Raw genomic sequence first — 26,375 nt, forward strand, 5'->3', positions numbered from 1 at the left:
TTCAACAGGGCAGTCTCAGCAGAAGAGGCTCGGGCAGGTTCCTCAAAGACACTTCGAATTTCTGAGAAGAAGGAGTGTATAGAGGCAGTGACGGGGTCATTGCGGTCCCAGAGCGGTGTGGCCCATGACAGAGCTTTTCCAGACAGAAGGCTGACTACGAAAGCCACCTTAGACCTTTCAGTAGGGAACTGGTCCGACATCATCTCCAAGTGCAGGGAACATTGGGAAAGAAAGCCACGGCAGAATTTAGAGTCCCCGTCAAATTTATCCGGCAAGGATAGTCGTAGACCAGAAGCGGCCACTCGCTGCGGAGGAGGTGCAGGAGCTGGCGGAGGAGATGATTGCTGAAGCTGTGGTAGTAGCTGCTGTAGCATCACGGTCAGTTGAGACAGCTGTTGGCCTTGTTGCGCTATCTGTTGTGACTGCTGGGCGACCACCGTGGTGAGGTCGGCGACAACTGGCAGAGGAACTTCAGCGGGATCCATGGCCGGATCTACTGTCACGATGCCGGCTGGCAGGTAGTGGATCCTCTGTGCCAGAGAGGGATTGGCGTGGACCGTGCTAGTGGATCGGTTCTAAGTCACTACTGGTTTTCACCAGAGCCCGCCGCAAAGCGGGATGGTCTTGCTGCGGCGGTAGTGACCAGGTCGTATCCACTAGCAACGGCTCAACCTCTCTGACTGCTGAAGATAGGCGCGGTACAAGGGAGTAGACAGAAGCAAGGTCGGACGTAGCAGAAGGTCGGGGCAGGCAGCAAGGATCGTAGTCGGGGGCAACGGCAGGAGGTCTGGAACACAGGCTAGGAACACACAAGGAAACGCTTTCACTGGCACAATGGCAACAAGATCCGGCGAGGGAGTGAAGGGGAAGTGAGGTATAAATAGGGAGTGCACAGGTGAACACACTAATTGGAACCACTGCGCCAATCAGCGGCGCAGTGGCCCTTTAAATCGCAGAGACCCGGCGCGCGCGCGCCCTAGGGAGCGGGGCCGCGCGCGCCGGGACAGGACAGACGGAGAGCGAGTCAGGTACGGGAGCCGGGATGCGCATCGCGAGCGGGCGCTACCCGCATCGCGAATCGCATCCCGGCTGGAGACGGTATCGCAGCGCACCGGGTCAGTGGAGCTGCCCGGAGCGCTGCGGTAGCGAGAGAGAAGCGAGCGCTCCGGGGAGGAGCGGGGACCCGGAGCGCTCGGCGTAACAGCACCATTCCAAATTAATACGCATAGTAAATTTCAAAACACATTATAGATTTTAAAGAACTGAAAATTGTCATTTGTTGTGTTTGCAGCATATTTGCCGAAATCAAAAGCTATTTCAATCAAACTTTTAACAACATTTTAACTTTTTTAAAATGTTACCCCTTGTTTGATAACAGCTTCACAAGTCTTGCATCCTTTGAACTTGTGAGTTTTTGGACAGTTTCTGCTTGAATTTGTTTGCAAGATGTCAGAATAGCCTCCCAGAGCTGCTGTTTGGGTGTAAACTGACTCCCATCCTTATACAGTAGATATTTTACTTGAGCATGCTCTGAAGGTTCTCAATAGGATTGAGGTCAGGGGAGGATGGAGGCCACACCATGACTTTCTCTTTGTAGCAGCCATTGATACAGAGGTATTCTTTTCAGCATAAGATGGTGCATTGTCATGCATGAAGATGATTTTATTACGGAAAGCAAAGTTCTTCCTTCTGTACCAGGGAAGAAGTGGTCAGTCAGAAACTCCACATACTTTGCAGAGGTCATCTTGACACCTTTATGGATATAAAGGGGCCAACCAGCTCTCTTCCCATGATTCCAGCCCAAGACATGACTCCACCACCGCCTTGCTGATGTTGCAGCCTTGTTGGAACAGGGTGGCCGTCCACGGACCATCCACTACTCTATCCATCTGGACCATCCAGGGTTGCACAGCACTCATCAGTGAACAGGACTGTTTTCCTGTATTTTTCTGCCCAATGCAGTGTTTCTGCTTGTGAGCATTGTTTAGTGGTGGCAGAATAGAAGGTTTATGCACAGTTGCAAGACTGGAGGACTCTACACCTTGAGGTCCATGGGACTCCAGAGGCACCAGCACCTTCAAATATCTGTTTGCTGCTATGTAATGGTATTTTATCAGCTGCTCTCTTGATCCGATGCATGGATCTGGCTGAAATCATCCTCAATTTGCCTTTATCTGAACAAACCCATATGTACTCTGAATCAATCACAAATCTCTTAATAGTGTGATCCATATTGCATGAAAATGGTGCTCTGCTTAATAATTTGGAACACCCACTTTAGTAGTTTTTCCTTAAATTGGGCTCATCTGGCAATCTTATTATCACAGGTGTCCAAGATTGTTTTCAGTGATCAAAAGAGCCCTGAGACACAATGCCATCCACGAGTTAAACTGAAAAACAATTTAATATATGTGACACATAAATAGAATTTGCATAATAATTTGGAACAGGGTGTGTAAATTACAATTCTCTATAAAATATGGTTCACATATATATTGTTACACAAACAGGGCCCATGAGGGTATGACATCAACTCACATGTTTGATAACAAAAACACTAAACTATGCCCCATAAAATAATAATAAAATAATTTTGTGCACTTAATAGACTTTCAGTCCTGAAGATAAAAAAAAAAATATGCATTCCACTCTGGAAAAAAAGATGACAAAAGTTCCATCCAAAGAACGCAATTGTTCCGTTTAGGCTCTGAGACACCCTGCACTGTGCTCCAATATAGTAATGTCACTTGCACAAAAATGTTAGTAGATATACTAAGTAATCCCAGTCTCCACCGGGTCTAACTGCTGTGCAGGGATTGAGTACACTGTACCGCTCACCCGTCTGGCGTGTGTTAAACCAGTAGGAACGTCTCTATAAATTTCCACTCCAACCCTGCTTTGATTCTGCTGTCATAGTCTCACTTCTGCCTAGAGCAGGTGGTCACCAGCACTCTTAGTTATAATGGGTAGTTGGAACAGATCAATTAAATAGTATAATACTGACTCACATGCAACACCAGCAAAGTGGCGTCCTTTAGGTGTCTCAGTGCTCTCTCCTCCTGGGATGATTGTAAACAACAGAGCAAGTAAAACAAAGAACGATTCCCCAATATCACTACAGATAATGAATATGTACTGAAATATAAAAAATTATTATAAAATAATCTTCAGACGTGTTTCAAGACCACCATAGGTCTCTTCTTCAGTGAAATTATAACAGAAAAAAATATATACTGAAAGAGTCACATGTTTTTCTTTATTTTGGATCCTTTCCTGATTTAGGCTGAAAAGAACTGATTCGGTACAAATCAAATGTGTTTAAAATTTTGCAAAAAAGTCAGATTTGTCTGAATCCAATTTATTTGTAAGATTCTCTTTGGACAAAGTTGTACAGGAGAGTCTTTGGTCCTGAATGTACTGTTAAGAAAGGCATACATTGTACACTATTCTCACTGTGTCAGGTGCTCTGTGCCCATTCCAGTAAGTGTTTACTGAGCAAGAGGCAAGCCCCTGCATCTGAGCCATCGAGCCACCACCAATATCACTTTAATTAGTATTATTTTCCCCCAAACCCCCCTACCCCACCCCAAACCGTTTAACAGAGCAGTAAGCACAGTTCAGAATGGGCTGTGCATCACTTAAAACATAACTCCCGTCTCGCTCTGTCGGTAGGATATCTGTCTAAATTTTTTCGCCACCTACTTAGCCTGAAACTTGCAAGTCTATGGGACTTCAAGAAAATCTGAATCCTGATTGCTGTTTGAGTAATTTGATGGTTAATTCGAGTGAAATCTTCCGAAAGACTAATGAGGACCAAATACCGACAAAAATGCTACATGTGAACCCAACCCTATTGTTTGCATCTGTAATGAAATTATTAATTAAAGTATATAAGGAAATTGGTATGTATAATGTAATTGTACCTTTATTTAGTAGATCTGATATTTCCAGTTCATTACTATGAACTTCCTACATCATCAAATTTGAAACACTGTGCAATAAGTTTATTTGTTCAGTCATTGCTATAGCTTTACATATGTCATTGTATTGTTGGCCTACCACATCAAAGACAGCCAATTGGCAGTCCTAGCCGTTGCCTCACACATGGCGTTTTTTAACCTTTATTTACCTTGTTTATCTGTGGAGAATCTGAGTGTTTTGGTTTTTAGTATAATCTGACAGTACATTGAAGAAACAAATTACATCCCAAAGCTCATGGTATCATTAAGCACAAGAAGCAGATCCATCTGAACCCAAATTATACTAAGTTGATTACAATGGATGACTTTCTTTAGATACTGTTGAACCCAAAAGGTGATTTAATGGATTGAACTATATAGAGTGACCTCAAGTAATTGTAGTAGCGGTACAAAAGACACATCCAATATTTATATGAGCTCTCCTAAGCAACAGCTTAATCCAATAGAAAGGGCAGTAGACTATTGTTTTATGTGTTCAGTAGGGCTCCATTATATCATACGGTGTTTTACATAATTTACTGTTTCTATACTTTGGTATTTGTGTGAGAAGCATAATTTCAAGACGTCTTGTGCTTCAGTCATAACATATCCCCGCTATTACTAAAAATAATTGTAATGTGTGATATTATATCTATAATCAGAGCTATACCTTGAAGACTTATCACAACATTGTATGTCCTTGCATCTTGGAGATGGGCAGAATAATATTAGAATTTTTTTTTTCATTTAGTGTGAATAAAAAATGAATAGAACACATACTTTTCCATAACCAGCTAGACATGATAAAACAGCAATAGTCTGGCATTACAAGGGTCAGAAAGTACACAGTATTTGGGATTTCTCAGCCTAATAAAACCAGCTTAAAGAGGTACTCCACTGGCAAACACTAATCACCTGGTGCAAGAAAGTTATACAGATTTGTAAATAACTTCTATATATAATATTAACGCTTCCAGTACTGCTGTATGCTCCACAGGAAGTTGTGTAGTTTTTTGAGTCTTACCACAGTGCTCTTTGCTGCCAATCCTGTCTGTGTCAGGAACTGTCCAGAGCAGAAGAGGTTTGCTATAGGGATTTTCTCCTGCTTCAGACAGTTCCTGATATAGGCAGAGGTGGCTGCAGAGAGCACTTTGGTCAGATTGAAAAGAACTACACTTCCTGTGGAGTATACAGCAGCTGATAAGTTCTATAATTGTTAAGATTTTTATATAGAAGTAATTCACAGATCGGTATAACTTTTTGTCCCCAGTTGATTTGAAGAAGAAAAAAATTCCACCTCTTTAATGCTACCCTGATACCTATTCAATAACTGGACCACACTCATCTCTTTCCAATACTGCTAGTGTGATAAGTGTTACGCCGAGCGCTCCGGGTTCCCGCTCCTCCCCGGAGCGCTCGCTACACTCTCGCTCCCGCAGCGCCCCGGTCAGATCCACTGACCGGGTGCGCTGCGATACCGCCTCCAGCCGGGATGCGATTCGCGATGCGGGTGGCGCCCGCTCGCGATGCGCACCCCGGCTCCCGTACCTGACTCGCTCTCCGTCGGTCCTGTCCCGGCGCGCGCGGCCCCGCTCCCTAGGGCGCACGCGCGCCGGGTCTCTGCGATTTAAAGGGCCACTGCGGCGCAGTGGTTCTAATCAGTGTGTTCACCTGTGCACTCCCTATGTATACCTCACTTCCCCTGCACTCCCTCGCCGGATCTTGTTGCCATTGTGCCAGTGAAAGCGTTTCCTTGTGTGTTCCTAGCCTGTGTTCCAGACCTCCTGCCGTTGCCCCTGACTACGATCCTTGCTGCCTGCCCCGACCTTCTGCTACGTCCGACCTTGCTTCTGTCTACTCCCTTGTACCGCGCCTATCTTCAGCAGTCAGAGAGGTTGAGCCGTTGCTAGTGGATACGACCTGGTCACTACCGCCGCAGCAAGACCATCCCGCTTTGCGGCGGGCTCTGGTGAAAACCAGTAGTGACTTAGAACCGGTCCACTAGCACGGTCCACGCCAATCCCTCTCTGGCACAGAGGATCCACCTCCTGCCAGCCGGCATCGTGACAGTAGATCCGGCCATGGATGCCGCTGAAGTTCCTCTGCCAGTTGTCGCCGACCTCACCACGGTGGTCGCCCAGCAGTCACAACAGATAGCGCAACAAGGCCACCAGCTGTCTCAACTGACCGTGATGCTACAGCAGCTACTACCACAGCTTCAGCAATCATCTCCTCCGCCAGCTCCTGCACCTCCTCCGCAGCGAGTGGCCGCCTCAGGCCTACGACTATCCTTGCCGGATAAATTTGATGGGGACTCTAAGTTTTGCCGTGGCTTTCTTTCACAATGTTCCCTGCACTTGGAGATGATGTCGGACCAGTTTCCTACTGAAAGGTCTAAGGTGGCTTTCGTAGTCAGCCTTCTGTCTGGAAAAGCTCTGTCATGGGCCACACCGCTCTGGGACCGCAATGACCCCGTCACTGCCTCTGTACACTCCTTCTTCTCGGAAATTCGAAGTGTCTTTGAGGAACCTGCCCGAGCCTCTTCTGCTGAGACTGCCCTGCTGAACCTGGTCCAGGGTAATTCTTCCGTTGGCGAGTACGCCGTGCAATTCCGTACTCTTGCTTCAGAACTTTCCTGGAATAATGAGGCCCTCTGCGCGACCTTTAAAAAAGGCCTATCCAGCAACATTAAAGATGTTCTGGCCGCACGAGAAATTCCTGCTAACCTACATGAACTCATTCATCTAGCCACTCGCATTGACATGCGTTTTTCCGAAAGGCGTCAGGAGCTCCGCCAGGATATGGACTTTGTTCGCACGAGGCGTTTTTTCTCCCCGGCTCCTCTCTCCTCTGGTCCTCTGCAATCCGTTCCTGTGCCTTCCGCCGTGGAGGCTATGCAAGTTGACCGGTCTCGCCTGACACCTCAAGAGAGGACACGACGCCGCATGGAGAATCTCTGCCTGTACTGTGCCGGTACCGAACACTTCCTGAAGGATTGTCCTATCCGTCCTCCCCGCCTGGAAAGACGTACGCTGACTCCGCACAAAGGTGAAACAGTCCTTGATGTCAACTCTGCTTCTCCACGTCTTACTGTGCCTGTGCGGATATCTGCCTCTACCTTCTCCTTCTCCACTAAGGCCTTCTTGGACTCCGGATCTGCAGGAAACTTTATTTTGGCCTCTCTCATCAACAGGTTCAACATCCCAGTGACCAGTCTCGCCAGACCTCTCTACATCAATTGTGTTAACAATGAAAGATTGGACTGTGCCGTGCGTTACCGCACGGAACCCCTCCTAATGTGCATCGGACCTCACCACGAAAAAATTGAGTTTTTGGTCCTCTCCAATTGCACTTCCGAAATTCTCCTTGGACTACCCTGGCTTCAACACCATTCCCCAACCCTGGATTGGTCCACAGGGGAGATCAAGAGTTGGGGTCCCTCTTGTTTCAAGGACTGCCTTAAACCGGTTACCAGTACTCCTTGCCGTGACCCTGTGGTTCCCCCTGTAACCGACCTCCCTAAGGCCTATATGGACTTTGCGGATGTTTTTTGCAAAAAACAAGCTGAGACTCTACCTCCTCACAGGCCTTATGACTGTCCTATTGACCTCCTCCCGGGCACTACTCCACCCCGGGGCAGAATTTATCCTCTCTCTGCCCCAGAGACTCTTGCTATGTCTGAGTACATCCAGGAAAATTTAAAAAAGGGCTTTATCCGCAAATCCTCCTCTCCTGCCGGAGCCGGATTTTTCTTTGTGTCCAAAAAAGATGGCTCCCTACGTCCTTGCATTGACTACCGCGGTCTTAATAAAATCACGGTAAAGAACCGCTACCCTCTACCTCTCATCTCTGAACTCTTTGATCGCCTCCAAGGTGCCCACATCTTTACCAAACTGGACTTAAGAGGTGCTTATAATCTCATCCGCATCAGAGAGGGGGATGAATGGAAAACGGCATTTAACACTAGAGATGGACACTTTGAGTATCTGGTCATGCCCTTTGGCCTGTGCAACGCCCCTGCCGTCTTTCAAGACTTTGTTAATGAAATTTTTCATGATCTCTTATATTCCTGTGTTGTTGTGTATCTGGACGATATCCTGATTTTTTCTGCCAACCTAGAAGAACACCGCCAGCATGTCCGCATGGTTCTTCAGAGACTTCGTGACAATCAACTTTATGCCAAAATGGAGAAATGTCTGTTTGAATGTCAATCTCTTCCTTTCCTAGGATACTTGGTCTCTGGCCAGGGACTACAAATGGATCCAGACAAACTCTCTGCCGTCTTAGATTGGCCACGCCCCTCCGGACTCCGTGCTATCCAACGTTTTTTGGGGTTCGCTAATTATTACAGACAATTTATTCCACATTTTTCCACCATTGTGGCTCCTATCGTGGCTTTAACCAAAAAGAATGCCAATCCTAAGTCATGGCCTCCTCAAGCGGAAGACGCTTTGAAACAGCTCAAGTCTGCCTTTTCTTCAGCTCCCGTGCTCTCCAGACCTGACCCATCTAAACCCTTCCTATTGGAGGTTGATGCCTCCTCAGTAGGAGCTGGAGCGGTCCTTCTACAAAAAAATTCTTCCGGGCATGCTGTTACTTGTGGTTTTTTTTCTAAGACCTTCTCTCCGGCGGAGAGGAACTACTCCATCGGGGATCGAGAGCTACTAGCCATTAAATTAGCACTTGAGGAATGGAGGCATCTGCTGGAGGGATCAAGATTTCCAGTTATTATTTACACCGATCACAAGAACCTCTCCTATCTCCAGTCTGCCCAACGGCTGAATCCTCGCCAGGCCAGGTGGTCTCTGTTCTTTGCCCGGTTTAATTTTGAGATTCACTTTCGTCCTGCCGATAAGAACATTAGGGCCGATGCTCTCTCTCGTTCCTCGGATGCCTCGGAAGTAGAGCTCTCTCCGCAACACATCATTCCTCCTGACTGCCTGATCTCCACTTCTCCAGCCTCCATCAGGCAAACTCCTCCAGGGAAGACCTTCGTCTCTCCACGCCAACGCCTCGGAATCCTCAAATGGGGTCACTCCTCCCATCTCGCAGGTCATGCGGGCATCAAGAAATCCGTGCAACTCATCTCTCGTTTCTATTGGTGGCCGACTCTGGAGACGGATGTTGTGAATTTTGTGCGAGCCTGCACTGTCTGTGCCCGGGATAAGACTCCTCGCCAGAAGCCCGCTGGTCTTCTTCATCCTCTGCCTGTTCCCGAACAGCCTTGGTCTCTGATTGGTATGGACTTTATTACAGACTTACCCTCATCCCGTGGCAACACTGTTGTTTGGGTGGTCGTTGATCGATTCTCCAAGATGACACATTTCATCCCTCTTCCTGGTCTTCCTTCTGCGCCTCAGTTGGCAAAACAATTTTTTGTACACATTTTTCGTCTTCACGGGTTGCCCACGCAGATCGTCTCGGATAGAGGCGTCCAATTCGTGTCTAAATTCTGGAGGGCTCTCTGTAAACAACTCAAGATTAAATTAAACTTTTCTTCTGCTTATCATCCTCAATCCAATGGGCAAGTAGAAAGAATTAACCAGGTCCTGGGTGATTATTTACGGCATTTTGTTTCCTCCCGCCAGGATGACTGGGTAGATCTTCTACCATGGGCCGAATTCTCGTATAACTTCAGAGTTTCTGAATCTTCTTCCAAATCCCCATTTTTCGTGGTGTACGGCCGTCACCCTCTTCCCCCCCTCCCTACTCCCTTGCCCTCTGGTTTGCCCGCTGTGGATGAAATAACTCGTGATCTTTCCACCATATGGAAAGAGACCCAAAATTCTCTCTTACAGGCTTCATCACGCATGAAGAAGTTTGCTGATAAGAAAAGAAGAGCTCCCCCCATTTTTTCTCCCGGAGACAAGGTATGGCTCTCCGCTAAATATGTCCGCTTCCGTGTTCCCAGCTACAAATTGGGACCACGCTATCTTGGTCCTTTCAAAATTTTGTGCCAGATTAATCCTGTTTCTTATAAACTTCTTCTCCCTCCTTCTCTTCGTATTCCTAATGCCTTTCACGTTTCTCTTCTTAAACCACTCATCATCAACCGTTTCTCTCCTAAACTTATCTCTCCCACTCCTGTCTCCGGTTCTTCAGACATCTTTCCTGTAAAGGAGATACTGGCCTCCAAAAAGGTCAGAGGAAAAACCTTCTTTTTGGTTGACTGGGAGGGCTGTGGTCCTGAAGAGAGATCCTGGGAACCTGAGGACAATATCCTAGATAAAAATCTGGTCCTCAGGTTCTCAGGCTCCAAGAAGAGGGGGAGACCCAAGGGGGGGGGGGGGGGTACTGTTACGCCGAGCGCTCCGGGTTCCCGCTCCTCCCCGGAGCGCTCGCTACACTCTCGCTCCCGCAGCGGCCCGGTCAGATCCACTGACCGGGTGCGCTGCAATACCGCCTCCAGCCGGGATGCGATTCGCGATGCGGGTGGCGCCCGCTCGCGATGCGCACCCCGGCTCCCGTACCTGACTCGCTCTCCGTCGGTCCTGTCCCGGTGCGCGCGGCCCCGCTCCCTAGGGCGCGCGCGCGCCGGGTCTCTGCGATTTAAAGGGCCACTGCGCCGCTGATTGGCGCAGTGGTTCTAATCAGTGTGTTCACCTGTGCACTCCCTATGTATACCTCACTTCCCCTGCACTCCCTCGCCGGATCTTGTTGCCATTGTGCCAGTGAAAGCGTTTCCTTGTGTGTTCCTAGCCTGTGTTCCAGACCTCCTGCCGTTGCCCCTGACTACGATCCTTGCTGCCTGCCCCGACCTTCTGCTACGTCCGACCTTGCTTCTGTCTACTCCCTTGTACCACGCCTCTCTTCAGCAGTCAGAGAGGTTGAGCCGTTGCTAGTGGATACGACCTGGTCACTACCGCCGCAGCAAGACCATCCCGCTTTGCGGCGGGCTCTGGTGAAAACCAGTAGTGACTTAGAACCGGTCCACTAGCACGGTCCACGCCAATCCCTCTCTGGCACAGAGGATCCACCTCCTGCCAGCCGGCATTGTGACAATAAGTACCTGGGTAATAATGGAGATTGGTCTTAGCTTATTTAGTGGGTAACACTAAGCACACCTTAGTAATAGATACTGTTATTCAGAGAGTGCCCATTGCTGAGGCAACAGTAGTAAATAAAAAAATACACATTGAAAAATACCCCGACACATCCCTGTTTTCCATTCTTTTCTTGGGCTTTTCTTCCATTTGACTACCTAAAGAAAAACTAAATTATTGGTGTGGGAAATCTGCTTTTAAATGTGCAGGGGATAATGGTAGTGTTGACTACATCAATATAAAACATACACAGTTTGTATGTTTAGATTTTCCATTTTGGAGTAATATGTGCTTAGAGGTGACACTATGGTAAATGGCACTTGTTGTCCGATCTGTACATAAATAACATACATTTTTTTTCTATTAGGTTTTTTTTTTTTGTACAGGTTGATGTACCGATATATTTGATATAAGCAAAAATACATAACATTGGAAATCCACTTTAACTGAGTATTATACTCTCTGTTAATATGCTGCTCCTAGTATTGACACAACAAAAAGGAATGCTCCTTTAGACAACTTTTCTCTTAGAAAGGTCTCTTGAAAATAAGCTAATAATATGGGCCTTTAGCAATATATAGGGAAATGCAACAGCGTTGACTACATGTGTTAGCTCATTGGACCTCCATTTTTTTTTCCATACTGCTTTCATACTTGCCACATTGGTAGTGTGACATTGATGGGCCTGCTGCTTATAGATTCTACCTATAGCACGCAAAGTTTGTGTCTCAAAACTATGTACAGTGAGCAATTGTCGATGTAGTGGTGATACATGACTTTGTCATTCCTCACAATATTACCCTATGTGGCACATTACCCTTATTGCTTTTGTCTTTCATCTCCAGGTAGAGGAGTAGACTTCTTAGTAGTTGTGTTGTGTAAAAAGTCTCCCTCTATTAAATTGATAGGGAAACTCTCTTTATAGAAGGAAGTAGGAAGGGTTCACTCATCCTTTGTTGCTTGACTTCTAAATTCTTTATTGACAAACTTAAAGGAAATCGGCAGTAAAATAAAATTATCCCCCATCCACAGGATACGGGATAAGTGTCTGATATTGGAGGTCCGAACACTGGGACCCCCCCGCGATCTTCTGCACAGGGCCCTGACTCTGCCGCGGCTCTCTCATGCAGGAGGCGTGCCAGCCACAGCATGATGCTCCAGCCGACATGCCTCCTCCATGTAATTCTATGGGAGAGGTGGGGAGGAAGGGTTCATGCATCCCCTCCTTTACCATAGAGCTTTATGTGGGGGGCTTGTAGGTCGAGCTCAGTGAGCTTGACAACACGTGTGTTAGCCGGTGCACAGCACGGCAGTGTTGGGGCCCAGTTCGGGAGATTGCGGGGGTCGGGGGTCCCAGCGGTCGGATCCCCAGCGAACAGACACTTATCCCCTATCCTGGGGATAAGTTTATTTTACTGCAGTTGTCCTTTAACCCCTTAAGGACTCAGCATTTTTTGCATTTTCGTTTTTCCTCCTTACCTTTCAAAAGCCATAACCCTTTCAATTTTCCACCTAAAAATCCATATTATGGCTTATATTTTGCACCACCAATTCTTTGCAGTGACATTGTCATTTTACTCAAAAATCCACAGCAAAAAGGAAAAAAAGCCATTTTGCTACTTTTGGGGGCTTCCATTTCTACGTAGTGCATTTTTCGGTAAAAACGAGACCTTATCTTTATTCTGTGGGTGTTCTTCTGGAAAAATGTGTAACTGCATACAGGAAAATTTATATGTTTAAAAATGTCCTCTTCTGACGCCTATAAACTATTTAATTTTTCCGCGTACGGGGTGGTTTGAGGGCTAATTTTTTGCGCCGTTTTTACTGGTATCATTTTTGTTTTGATCAGACTTTTTGATCGCTTTTTATTCATTTTTTTATGTTATAAAAAAGTTACCAAAAATACGCTATTTTGGACTTTTTTTTTACGTGTACATCATTGACCGTGCGGTTTAATTAACAATATATATTTATAGTTCTGACATTTACGCACGCAGCGATACCGCATGTTTATTTTTATTGACACAGTTTTTTTTTATGGGAAAAGGGGGTTGATTCAAACTTTTATTAGGGAAGGTGTTAAATCACATTTATTAACACTTTTTTTTTTTGCAGTGTTATAGCTCCCATAGGGGGCTATTACACTGCACAAACTGATATTTTACACTGATCACTGGCATGTATTAACATACCATTGATCAGTGTTATCGACGCTTGACTGCTCCTGCTGGGATCTTAGGCACGGAGCAGTCATTCGTCGATCGGACACCGAGGAGGCAGGTAGGGATCCTCCCAGTGTCCTGTAAGCTGGTCTGGATGCCGCGATCTCATCGCATTGGTCCCGAACAGCCCGACTGAGCTGCCGGGATACTTTCACTTTCATTTCAAAGGCGCGGTCAACTTTGATTGCCACGTCTGAAGGGTTAATACAGGGCATCACCACGTTCGGTGATGTCCTGTATTAGCCACAGGTCCCGGCAGTTAATGGTTGCCGGGACCGACCCGACATGACGCGGGGTCACCTCGTGACCCCACTTTATATTGCGGGTGTCGGCACAGGACGTAAATATACATCCTGCATCATTAAGGAGTTAACATAGAGCCATTAGACGATACAGGTAAGAAACAGGTGCATAGATACAGTGTGTTTGTCTGGTTGACAGTCTGTTTCACGCAATCATGTGTTTCATCTGGCCCATACAACATTATGCCGTCCAGAGGTGAGCTAGACTTGTCTTATGTCAAATCAATCAAACATTGCCTGTGCATTATAAAATACTAAAATATAAATTTCATGGTGTACATGATACAAAAAAAACTGTTTTGTGTGATGTGCATTGATTGGTTTCAGTTTTTCTATTAAAGAAATGCTATTTAAAGTCAAAAGAAAGCAAAATCACATCTGTTGCTAGGGCAATGAAATAAAAAAAAAAAAAAAAAACAACAACTGCAAAAGACAAAATAGTGTTATCTTTGGAAACTGATTGTGAGCATCATTGTGCGGGAGCCTGCACTGTAGTACTTTGGAAGTAGCTCATTTTATTTAGACTCTTTCCTCAGGCAATTATGATTAAGTCTTTTCATATTCACCATCTCAGGGTCCTTGTAGAGAGAATACTTCATTTCATTTAATCTGCTCTCCCGCTGCAATAAAACCCCCTTTTCTCCCAGCAGAGTTCATAGATTTTAAAGAGCAAAAATATGTTTGTTTTCTTGTAAGCCATTGTTATCATCTGTTCTGCTTGATGCTTTTACAGGCTGCTCGGAACCACTAGGAATGAAATCAGGACATATACAAGATTACCAAATCACAGCCTCCAGCGTTTTCAGAACGTTAAACATGGACATGTTCACTTGGGAGTCCAGAAAAGCTCGGCTGGATAAACAAGGCAAGGTGAATGCTTGGACTTCTGGAAGAAGTGATCAATCCCAATGGTTACAGGTAATAGTTTCCTTTTCTGTCTGTATCACTTTTAGGACTTTATAATATTAAACTATTTTTTTTTTCATCCAACATATATTGTATATCTGCTTGTTTGGAAAAAGAGTTTTATGCTTGTTAATTGTACAGTGGTTCCTCATAACTCTATAGAAAGCTGGTAAATGCACCAAAATGACATCAGGAAAAAGGAAAGAATTGAAGAAAAATAAGTAAATATCTAATACAAATAAAGCAAGTATAAAAGTAAGAAAGAGCTGCTGGGAGCTGTAGATCACTGTCTATGTAGAGGACAGGAGCTTCATCAGGGTCCTGTACAGTACACACAGTGTCCCAATACAGTAAAATGGAGCCGCCATCACCTGGTGTCCAAAGGAGCAGCTAACCCTGTCAAGGGTAAAGAATAGTACAGAATATGTAGTACCACCCTGTACTGTAGGGAGGCCCTGCCAAACAGCCAGACATGTTATACCCTTAAAATTAACATTCTGATTGGTCAGTTCTTCCAGTCATTGACACGTTCTGCAGATATGGACTGTTTGTAGCATTGTATGGTGAGACTGGTTTCAGGTTACAGTAGTCCACAAAAGACCATTGTGTGTTGAAAATATTGTAACATGAGGCCACTGTAAGTTGAGAGACCACTGTATATTGTTTTTCAGCTCTACATATATATATATATATATATATATATATATATATATATATATATATGTGTCCCTCATATATGGGATGCCCAATATGCTTCACACACTCAAACACACACACTGAGTTTTTAGCAAATACTGTAGATGGTTCATCTCCAACCTTGTTGATAAGAAACCACTTATTTATTTTTTTATTTTTTTAAATAATTTCCTCTATTATTTCTAAATAGTTTTACAACTTTCTTTCTGTATCCTTATAAATACAGCTATTTGTGTGCATCATGCATTTCACACATTTATTTGTTTCTTTTAAGTAAATAAATATTTATTCATCTAAGGAAAGATAATGATTTTATTTGCAATGTTTTTAAAAGCTGTTAAAATAAAACCTGATCTTAGGATTTGTTATGTGGAAATTACTAGCTGTACATAAATTATATAGACCATTTACAAGTTAGTTGCATTTGAGAAGAACTTACACAACTTTATCCTTTTTAGTAAGGAAGTTATTGATAAAGGTTCTGTCGACTAAATGGAAATAATGATTGATATCAAACTTAGTATGTAAATATAGTAAATATTCTTGAACTTGGTTGTGGTTTTTATGTGTTCCAAAAGCTATTATTTTCTTGAATATGTTTTTCCATAGAAATGTACTTCTTGATAAATCAGTATAAATCTGGTAATTACAAATAGGCTTAAGGAGATGTGCATTTTCTTTATATAGTGTACTATTACATTTCAATTATTTATATAACTTAGTCTTAACTAAATGTGAATGCTGTACCTTTGACTTAGGACTTAGACACATGACACAGTGTTGAGGCATCTGTATGGATTCAATTGAATAAATAACAGAATTTAATCTAACAGAAAAAAATGTGTGATATTTAAAGCTTGCAGCATCACACTAAGGTCAGAAACATAATACAGTTGTGTACATAAGTCCTCATGAGTTTTGGTGTTGAGGGCCCACCCTTGAAATTTATTCTGTGGGTCTACCCCCCAATTAGTATGCATTAAAATATTACCTGATCACTTTGAGATCTCATTACATAAGCATTTTTTCTTACCATGGTTAGTCATATGGCCACAATGGCAATGACCATACAATCACCATGATGCAACAGTAAGTCATTCTGCACTGTGTGGTACAGTTATGTCATGGTGTGGTAAAGAGTTAAACCCTTTATGTTTCAGCCAAATTTAGTTTTTTTTTACTCTTTCTAATGGCCAATACTACAAAATTTTTTACCCAAATATCCATGGTAAAATGAGGGTGCGTGTGTGCGCGTGTATACCCCGATACATCCCCAGGAAAGGCAGCGGGAGAGAGGCCGTCGCTGCCCGCTTCTCTCCCTCTGCCTTTCCTGGGGTCTAGAGCCGTGCTGCCGGCCCTTCTCTCCCCCTGGCTATCGGCGCCGCTGCCCGTTCTGTCCCCCTGACTATCGGTAACGGCGCCCCATTGCCGACACCGATAGCCAGGGGGAGAGAAGCGGCGCCGATAGCCAGGGGGAGAGAAGGGGCAGCGGCACCCATTGCCGGCGACGTTGCCCCGTTGCCTCCCCCCATCCCCGGTGGCATAATTACCTGGGTCCGGGCTCCGGCGTGCGTCCCCTGTGTCGTTGCTATGCACGGCGCGGCGCACTGACGTCATGCGCCACGCCGTGCAGCGCATAGCAACGACGAAGGGGACGCACGCCGGAGGCCTGCAGCAGCGCGGACCCGACCCAAGTAATTATGCCACCGGGGATGGGGGGAGGCTACGGGGCAGCGGCGCCGGCAATGGGTGCCGCTGCCCCTTCTCTCCCCCTGGCTATCGGCGCCGGTACCGATAGTCAGGGGGACAGAACGGGCAGCGGCGCTGATAGCCAGGGGGTGAGAAGGGCCGGCAGCAGGGCTCTAGACCCCAGGGAAGACAGGGGGAGAGAAGTGGGCAGCGACGGCCTCTTTCCCCCTGCCTCTCCTGGGGCGGTATCGGCGTATAACACGCACATAGACTTTAGGCTAAAAATTTTAGCCTACAAAGTGCGTGTTATACGCCGATAAATACAGTATATATATATTTTTTTTTACATATTGTGTCCCTCATAAGGTCATAAAAGACGTATTATTGCTGATTTCTACTGTAACTGGTTGGCTCTTGAATGGCCATACAGAGTTAATTGCTGACTGCCCGGACATTTCAAAGTGCACCTGTCACTGAATGTCCCAGCGACATGTCAATATATTAAGTTCACTGCACTGTTGTATGACAGACTACAGACTCTTCATAGAAAAAAGATATGTAACTGGTGCCAGAAAGTTATACAGATTTGTAGATTACTTCTATTTAAACATTTTAATCCTTCCAGGATTTATGAGCTGCTGTTTGCTCCTACTCTTGACAGTTTCTGACATGGATAGAGTGGTCAGAGAAGAGCACTGTGGTCAGATTGGAAAGAACTACACAACTTCATATAGACAGCAGCTGAAAAGGACTGAAAGGCTTAAGTAATTTACTAATCTGTATAACTTTATGCCAGTAGTTGATTTGAAAACCCCTTTAAGAGTCTAAACATCAAACTTCTGTGTGGGTACAGTAGTCTTTAATGTTCCTAGGTCACCTCATCTTTCACTGAACTTATTTATGGATGCTGAAATGATGGGAGACATTATATGCGATTAAAAAATATAAATAAATAAATGTGTACAACTATGAACTGAACAACCGTAACACTGAGAGCACCTGCCTTATATTGTGCTAGTCCTTATTGTGCCACGAACTCTGATTCAGTAAAGGCTGGACTCCACAAGACCTCTGAATGTTTCTTGGAGTATCTGGTACCATGACAATATCAGCAGATTCTTTTTATGGAACTCTTTTATTGAAGGCTAATCAACAGCATAGGCCATCAATCGTTGATTGGGGGGGTTGGGGACAAGGTAAATGGGGGCCGAAAGTTACCCAATTCCACCACTACACAATGAATGCACAGGGCCTATTTACTTCACAGTTTGGGATGCCAGACAGCTGATGGGCAAGGGTAGCAGGTTTCTGCACCCTGCTGATCAGCGATAGATGGCCTCTTTTACCAAAAAGTCCGGAAAAAAAGTCCTGTACGTTTTGTTGTGTGCTCTGCAAGGATCAAACTTTTATATAAGACCTAAAAGTGGAATGGGAACCTGAAGAAGGTATGGCTAAAAGGGGGCATTACCTGGTGATAGATAGTATTATGTAAGGTAAAGGGAAAGGAAGGGTGAGATGCGTCTTTGATAAACTGATAATACTCCTAATAAGTAGAAGACAACATCCATGATTATGGGTAGTGGTAAATCAATTAGTATATAAAAAAATATATATATTAGAGCATAAGGTGCAATGTTTCGGCTGAAAAGCCTTTTTTAAGCATGAAAAAGGCTTGTCAGCAAAAACGTTGCACCTTATGCTCTAATGCAATAAAGATTTTTAACCTGCATCCAACCCGGACCCAGTGACTGGTGCTGTTTCCTTGAAGGGAGGATTGTTTGTATATCCAACCTGGCAAGCTGGGGGATACCTGCATTGCACTGATGGCCTTCCCGTGCTGAAACTTTTCACCCACATATATATATATATATATATATATATATATATATATATTGCTGCCTCCTACTTTTTTCATTTATTGCAAATGCAAACTATCATGTAAGACACTTATGTCGATCTATGCCGGTAAACTAATATGTATCTGACAAATATAAAGAAGAATTTTCAAGAGGGGTAGCTGAAGAAAAAGCAAAAATGGCAAACCTCTTTAAAATTGTTGTATTGATTGATACTTCCTTTTCATCCTTTCCAAGCACATGTAATACATCAAAATCAATTATCATAACTAGAGATGAGAGATTTAAAAAAAAATCTATTTGGTTTGATCTGAATTTTTCACAGCAAACTATTGAAAACGGCCTACAGAGAGCCTCAATAGGTGTGTAGAACACTTTGTCTTGCTGGAACATGCATAGGATGTGTGCTGGTTAGTGAAATAATACTGTAATTCAGTATGACATGTAGATCAGAGACATCGCTATTGGAATCTATCAGAATCAACCAGAGCGGCACAATGACAGAGCTTGGAGGTGGCATCAGTATGAGGAGACAATATAGTGGCTGAATGACACAATGTGCAGGTGGTGGCAGCATGAGGAGAACATATAGTGGCTGAATGACACAGCGTGGAAGTGGCGGCAGCATGAGGGGAACAGATAGTGGCTGAATGACACAGCCTAGAGTTGGCGGCCGCATGAGAAGAACATATCGTGGCTTAATGACACAGTGTGGAGTTGGCAGCAGCATGAGGAGACCACATAGTGGCTGAATGATAAAGCCTGGAGTTGGCTGCAGCATATAGTGGCTGAATGACACAGCCTGGAGTTTGCGGGAGCATAAGGAGAACATATAGTGGCTGAATTACCCAGCTTTGATGTGGTGGAAATATGAGGAGACCATATAGTGGCTGAATGACACAGTGTGGAGGTGGCGACAGCATGAGGAGACCACATAGTGGCTGAATGAAACAGCCTGGAGTTGGCGGCAGCATATAGTGGCTGAATGACACATCGTGGAGGTGGCGGCAGCATGAGGAGACCATATAGTGGCTGAATGACAAAGCCTTGAGTTGGCAGCAGCATGAGGAGAGCACATAGTGGCTGAATGACACAGCCTGGAGTTGGCAGCAGCATATAGTGGTTGAATGACACAGCCTGGAGTAGGCGACAGCATCAGAAGACCACATAGTGGCTGAATGACACAGCCTGAAGTTGGCGGCAGCATTTAGTGGCTGAATGACACAGCCTGGAGTTTGCAGCAGAATGTGAAGACCATATAGTGGCTGAATGACACAACCTGGAGGTGGTGGCAGCATAAGGAGAACATATAGTGGCTGAATGACACAGCGTGGAGGTGGCGGAAGCATGAGGAGACCATATAGTGGCTGATTGACACAGCCTGGAGTTGGCTGCAGCACTAGGAGACCACATAGTGGCTGAATGACACAGCCTTACTTTTTCAGGGATCAGTTCAGTTTTGAAGTGGATTTTAAGGGTCTTCATTTTAGAAGTACCCCATAAATGACCCCATTATAAAAACTGCACCCCCCAAAGTATTCAAAACGACATTCAGTAAGTGTTTTAACCCTTTAGGTGTTTCACAAGAATAGCAGCAAAGTGAAGGAGAAAATTCAAAATCTTCATTTTTTACACTCGCATGTTCTTGTAGACCCAATTTACCAAGGGGTAAAAGGAGAGAAATCACCCTAAAATTTGGAACCCAATTTCTCTCAAGTAAGTAAACACCTCATATGTGTATGTAAAGTGTTCGGGGGGGGGGGGGGGGCGCAGTAGAGGGCTCAGAACAGAAGGAGCGACAATGGGATTTTGGAGAGTGAGTTTTTCTGAAAGGGTTTTTGGGGGGCATGTCCCATTTAGGAAGCCCCTATGGTGCCAGAACAGTGCACCCCCCCCACATGTGACTCCAATTTGGAAACTACACCCCTCATGGAATTTAATAAGGGGTGCAGTGAGTATTTATACCCCACTGGTGTTTGACAGATATTTGAAACAGTGGACTGTGCAAATGAAAAATTTTATTTTTCATTTTCACAGACCACTGTTCCAAAAATCTGTCATACACCAGTGGGGTGTAAATACTCACTGCACCCCTTATTAAATTCCATGAGGGGTTTAGTTTCCAAAATGGGGTCACATATGGATATTTATTGTTTTGTGTTTATGTCAGAACTGCTGTAACAATCAGCCACCCCTGTGCAAATCACCTCAAATTTACATGATGCACTCTCCCTTCTGAGCTTTGTTGTGCGCCCCCAGAGCACTTGATGCCCACATATGGGGTATCTCCGTACTCGGGAGCAATTGCGTTACAAATTTCTAGGGTCTTTTTTCCCTTTTACCTCTTGTGAAAATGAAAAGTATGCGGCAACACCAGCATGTCAGTGTAAATTTTTTTATTTTTATACACTAACATGCTGGTGTAGACCCCAACTTCACCTTTTCATAGGGGTTAATGAAGAAAAAGCCCCCCAAAATTTGTTAGGCAATTTCTCCTGAGTACGGCGATACCCCATATGTGTACCAAAACTGTTGCCCTGAAATACGACAGGGCTCCAAAGTGAGAGAGCGCCATGCACATTTGAGGCCCTAATTAGGGATTTGCATAGGGGTGGACATAGGGGTATTGTACGTCAGTGATTCCCAAACAGGGTGCCTCCAGCTGTTGCAGAACTCCCAGCATGCCTGGACAGTCAATGGCTTTCCGGCAATACTGGGAGTTGTTGTTTTGCAACAGCTGGAGGCTCTGTTTTGGAAACAGTAGCGTAGCAGACGTTTTTCATTTTTATTGGGGAGGGGAGGGGGGCTGTGTAGGGGTATGTGTATATGTAGTGTTTTTTACTTTTTATTTTAGGTTAGTGTAGTGTAGTGTTTTTAGGGTACCGTTACACGGGCAGAGGTTCACAGCAAGTTTGCTGCTGGGAGTTTGAGCTGCAGCGCAAAATTTGCGCGATCTCAAACTTGAAGCACTCACTGTAAACCTCCGCCCATGTGAGTGTACCCTGTACATTCACATTGGGGGGAGGGGGCAAACATCCAGCTGTTGCAAAACTACAACTCCGGGCGTGCCCTTTGGCTGTCCTTGCAAGCTGGGAGTTGTAGTTTTGCAACAGCTGGAGGCACACTGGTTGTGAAACACGGAGTTAGATAACAAACTGGTGTTTCGCAACCAGTGTGCCTTCAGCTGTTGCAAAAACTACAAATCTCAGCATGCAGTAACAGCAGAAGGGCATGCTGGGACTTGTAGTTATGCAACAGCTAGAGGCATACTGCTACAACTCCCAGAATGCCCTTTGGCTGTCCGTGCTGGGAGTTATAGTTTTGCAACAGCTGGAGGCACAGATGTTGGGAAACACTAAGTTAGGAAACGGACAATGTTTCCCAACCAGTGTGCCTCCAGTTGTTGCAAAACTACAACTCCCAGCATGCCCAAACTGCCCAGGCATGCTGGAAGTCGTAGTTCAGCAATATCTGAAGGATCAGATGTTGCCAAACTACAACTTCCAGCATGCTTGGGCAGTCTGGTATGCTGGGAGTTGTAGTTTTGCAACATCTGGAGGTCCACAGTTTGGAGACCACTGTATAATGGTCTCCAATCTGTGCTCTTCCAGATGTTACAGAACTACAACTCCCAGCATGCCTGGACAGACTGAGCATGCTGAGATTTGTAGTTTTGCAACATCTGGAAGAGCACCCATTATACACAGGTCTCCAAACTGTGGACCTCCAGATGTTGCAAAACTACAACTCCCAGCATGCACAGAAAGCCAAAGGCTGTCTGGGCATGCTGGGAGCTGCAGTTTTGAAACTCCCAGAGGCAGCGGTGAGATCGCTTTACGGCGATCTCACTGCTGCCAATGAAGATGCTGCCCTGCTGCTGGAAACTCACTGCCGGGGACACACCACCGCCGGGACCGCCTGGAGGACGCCGCTCGGGACACCGCGTGGCCGGGTAAGTGGCGCCGGGGGACGGGTAAGGGACACTTAGCAGAGCGTTGTGTGTCCCGATCCCCGTGATCGGGACTCACACACCGCGCTGCTAAGTATTCTCATAGCGAAACGCTGCTATCAGCTTGTCAGATTTGACTAGCTGATAGCAGCGATCGCTGGGGGGGTGGGGGATGAAGTCCCCCGTGGTCGCATGGTAAGATGGCTGGCTATCAGTGATAGCCACCATCTTACCGGGCGCTGCGGGATGCCACGAGTAGCAGCAAAAATGTTCATGACGTACCTGGTACATCATGTCATAGGTCGGGAAGGGGTTAATGACACAGCCTGGAGTTGGCGGCAGCATGAGTAGACCACATAGTGGCTGAATGACACAGCCTGGAGTTGGCGGCAGAATATAGTGGCTGAATGACACAGCCTGGAGTTTGCGACAGCATGAGGAGAACATATAGTGGCTGAATGACACAGCCTGAAGTTGGCGGCAGCATATAGCGGCTGAATGACACAGCCTGGAAGTAGCGGAAGCATAAGGAGACCATATTGTGCCTGAATGACACAGGGTGGAGGTGGCGGCAGCGTGAGGAGAACATATATATATATATATATATATATATATATATATATGGGCTGAATGACACAGCCTGGTGTTGGCAGCAGCATGAGGAGACCACATAGTGGCTGAATGACACAGCCTGGAGTTGGCGGCAGCATATAGTTGTTAAATGACACAGCTTGGAGTTTGCAGCAACATGAGGAAAAGATATAGTGGCTGAATAACACAGCCTGGAGTTGGCGGCAGCTTGAGGAGACAAAATAGTGGCATGAGGAGAACATATAGAGGCTGAGTGTCACAGCCTGGAGGTGGCAGCAGAATGAGGAGAACATATGATGGCAGTATGAGACGGCTTGGAGCTTGCATCAACATGATGAAAACAAATGGTGGCAGAATGACACAGCCTGGAGGTGGCGGAAGCATAAGGAGACCATATAGTGGCTTAATGACACAGCCTGGTGTTGGCAGCAGCATGAGGAGACCACATAGTGGTTGAATGACACAGCCTGGAGTTGGCGGCAGCATGAGGAGACAAAATAGAGGCTGAAGGACACAGCCTGGAGTTGGCAGCAGTATATAGTGGCTGAATGACGCAGCCTAGAGTTTGTGGCAGCATGTGGAGAACATATAGAGGCTGAATTATACAGCCTGGAGGTGGCGGAAGCATGAGAAGACCACATAGTGGCTGAATGACACAGCGTGGAGGTGGCAGCAGCATGAGGAGAACATATAGTGGCTGAATGGCACAGCCTGGAGGTGGAAGCAGAATGAGGAGAACATATGGTGGCAGTATGAGACAGCTTGGAGCTTGCATCAATATCATGAGACCAAATCGTGACAGAATGAGACAGCCTGGAGCTGCCATCAGCATGAGGAGAACATATGGTGGCAGAATGAGACAGACTAGAGGTGGCATCAGCACGAGGAGAACAAATGGTGGCAGAATGAGACAGCCTGGAGGTTGCAGCAGCAGCATCGAGTCCTGAAAGTGACCCGGTGACAGAGTGTTGGCATAGTCATGTCAAGGTATGCCACCAACTGCTGGTTCAGGTCCTGCTCCAGGTCTACCTGCTGCTGATGAGTTGATTCACTATGCGTGTGAAGAAAGCTACTCACCAGCGAATGTAGACTCAGACTGCTGCTGATGGAGCTGGTACTGCTCCTGCTACCCCACCCCCCCAGAAGCCATGGCAGTAGAAGGTGAGCGCAGAGCGCTCCCCGAATCAGACCTGTGAGAGGATGGACTATGGCATAGATAGGCATCGGCCAACTGACTACGTAGGATCTCTCTGTAGTAGGTCAGTTTGTCCTCGCTCTCAGTGGGTGTAAAAAAGCCCTAAATTTGTGCCGGTAGTGAGGGTCCAATAAGGTGGAGTGCCTGAAGTCATCCGGCTGCCGAATGGTGACAATTCGGCAGTCACTACGCAAGCAAGTGAGCATGCATCGTGCCATTTGTGCAAGTGACTCAGAGGGACTCCCTGCCTCCATCGCCACTGCATACTGCCACAGTGTGTCTGAGTCCTCTGTCTCGCCTTCCTCATAATCCTCTAGCTCCTCTAGATGCTCCTGCTCCTCCTCTCCTGTCAGATGTCTAGAAACACTGCCCATCTCATGAAACCATTGTTAGGATGTCTTGCAGATGGGGGGAACATTACAGGACCTGCTTGACAACCAGATTGAACACGTGTGCCATGCAGAGCACATGTTTCAGGCTTCCTTGTCGCAGCGTAGACAAGATGTTCTTCCTGTTGTTGGTCACCATTTCCAGTTTTCATGGAGTAAGCCATGATTCGATTTCTTGATAAATGATTTTTACCAGTTTCTCCCCTGTGTGACTCCATTCACCAAGGCAAACCATGTGAAGAACAGTGTGCATGGTATGATGTAGGTTCACTGAGACTTGTCCATGCAGTGGAGGCTGAGGACACAGTGGAGGATGAGGAGGCAGAGACGCACACTGTCACAGGACCAACGGTTGCTGTTGTGGCTGTGCAGGAACCACATTCACCCAGTGGGCCGTAAAGGACATGTATTGTCCCTGACCGTAGTTACAGCTCCGCACGTTGGCGCTTCCGTGCACTTTGGTACACACCGACAGGCTGAAGGACTGGCCCAACATCTGTTCCACAAAATTGCTGGTACTGCCTTTTTTGCAAAGAAATGACGGTTTGAGGCTCTCCACCATGGCTCGGCACAATCATTCAGTTCTCTGAAAGGTGCAGAGTCCACCACTTAAAAAGGGAGGGACTGCAGCACCAGCAACTTGGACAGGAGCACATTCAGCTTCTGCACCTATGGATGAGTGGGTGCATACTAATGTCTCTTGGACATGGCTTCGCCGATGGATTGCTGGTGGAATGACTGACTCGAAGTTGGAGGAGCAGGAGCATCTGGAGCGATAGAAGATGGGTATGACACACAGCTCCCTTCGGATGAGGTGGTGGAGCCTTGGCTGGCTGAAACAGGGAGTGGCGTGCCACTGGGTGATGCAGCAGGCTGGAGCACCACATCGGAGCCACGGTTCCCTCAGACGGCTTTATAGTTTATGGCTTCATATGATGACACAGGGCTGTGGTGCCAACAATGGGACCCTGGCCATGCTTCACTTTCTGCTAACACATCTTGCATGTGGCCAGGCTAACCCCCTCCAGATGATTGATGAAAAACTGCCACACTGCCATGTAGCTGATTTTCTCACCAACAGTCCACACTGATTGACTGCTACTGCAGCCGACTCCTGGAACCCCTGTTCCACTACCTCCCGGGAAGGTAGGCTGCCACAAAGCAGGTTGTCTACCCCGGGCATGTTTAGCTCCAGACTTTCCACTTCTGCCACCATGCTGACTGCTAACCATGCTATCACCTTGCTGGCTCAGCTGCTGCCTCATGGGCAATTTGTAACCCTTTTTTCCTGATGATGATTAAGCCCCATCTGCACCCAGCTCCCAAATGCAATCAGCTTCATCAGCATTGAGTTGTGTCTGCACGTCACTGATGTCCTCCTCAGGTTCCTCAACAGTGTTTGCTTCAGGAGCCTGAACGTTCGCAACACCACCTCCCACGCCGCTCTCCTCATCACTACTTACCCGCCAAGCGGAAGAAGCTGCGGTTGTCTTCTCCACTCCTGGGTTGGGCAGTAGCTGCTAACTGTCCTCTAGTAGATCGTCCTCACTAAATAGTGGAGCTGAATCCACATCATAA

At 46.1% G+C, this 26,375-nt stretch overlaps 1 protein-coding gene across 1 annotated transcript in view; it reads left to right on the top strand.

Annotated features, from left to right (window-relative positions):
* EDIL3 (EGF like repeats and discoidin domains 3) overlaps positions 1–26,375 on the top strand; it is an 815,229-nt gene that overhangs the window by 636,598 nt on the left and 152,256 nt on the right. The window contains exon 8 of the mRNA XM_056538782.1: positions 14,260–14,444. Coding sequence (XP_056394757.1) covers positions 14,260–14,444 — 185 coding nt within the window. The remainder of the gene's footprint in view (positions 1–14,259; positions 14,445–26,375) is intronic.

The sequence above is a fragment of the Hyla sarda genome, chromosome 1 (assembly GCF_029499605.1).
Source record: "Hyla sarda isolate aHylSar1 chromosome 1, aHylSar1.hap1, whole genome shotgun sequence".
In the NCBI taxonomy this organism is placed as follows: domain Eukaryota; kingdom Metazoa; phylum Chordata; class Amphibia; order Anura; family Hylidae; genus Hyla; species Hyla sarda.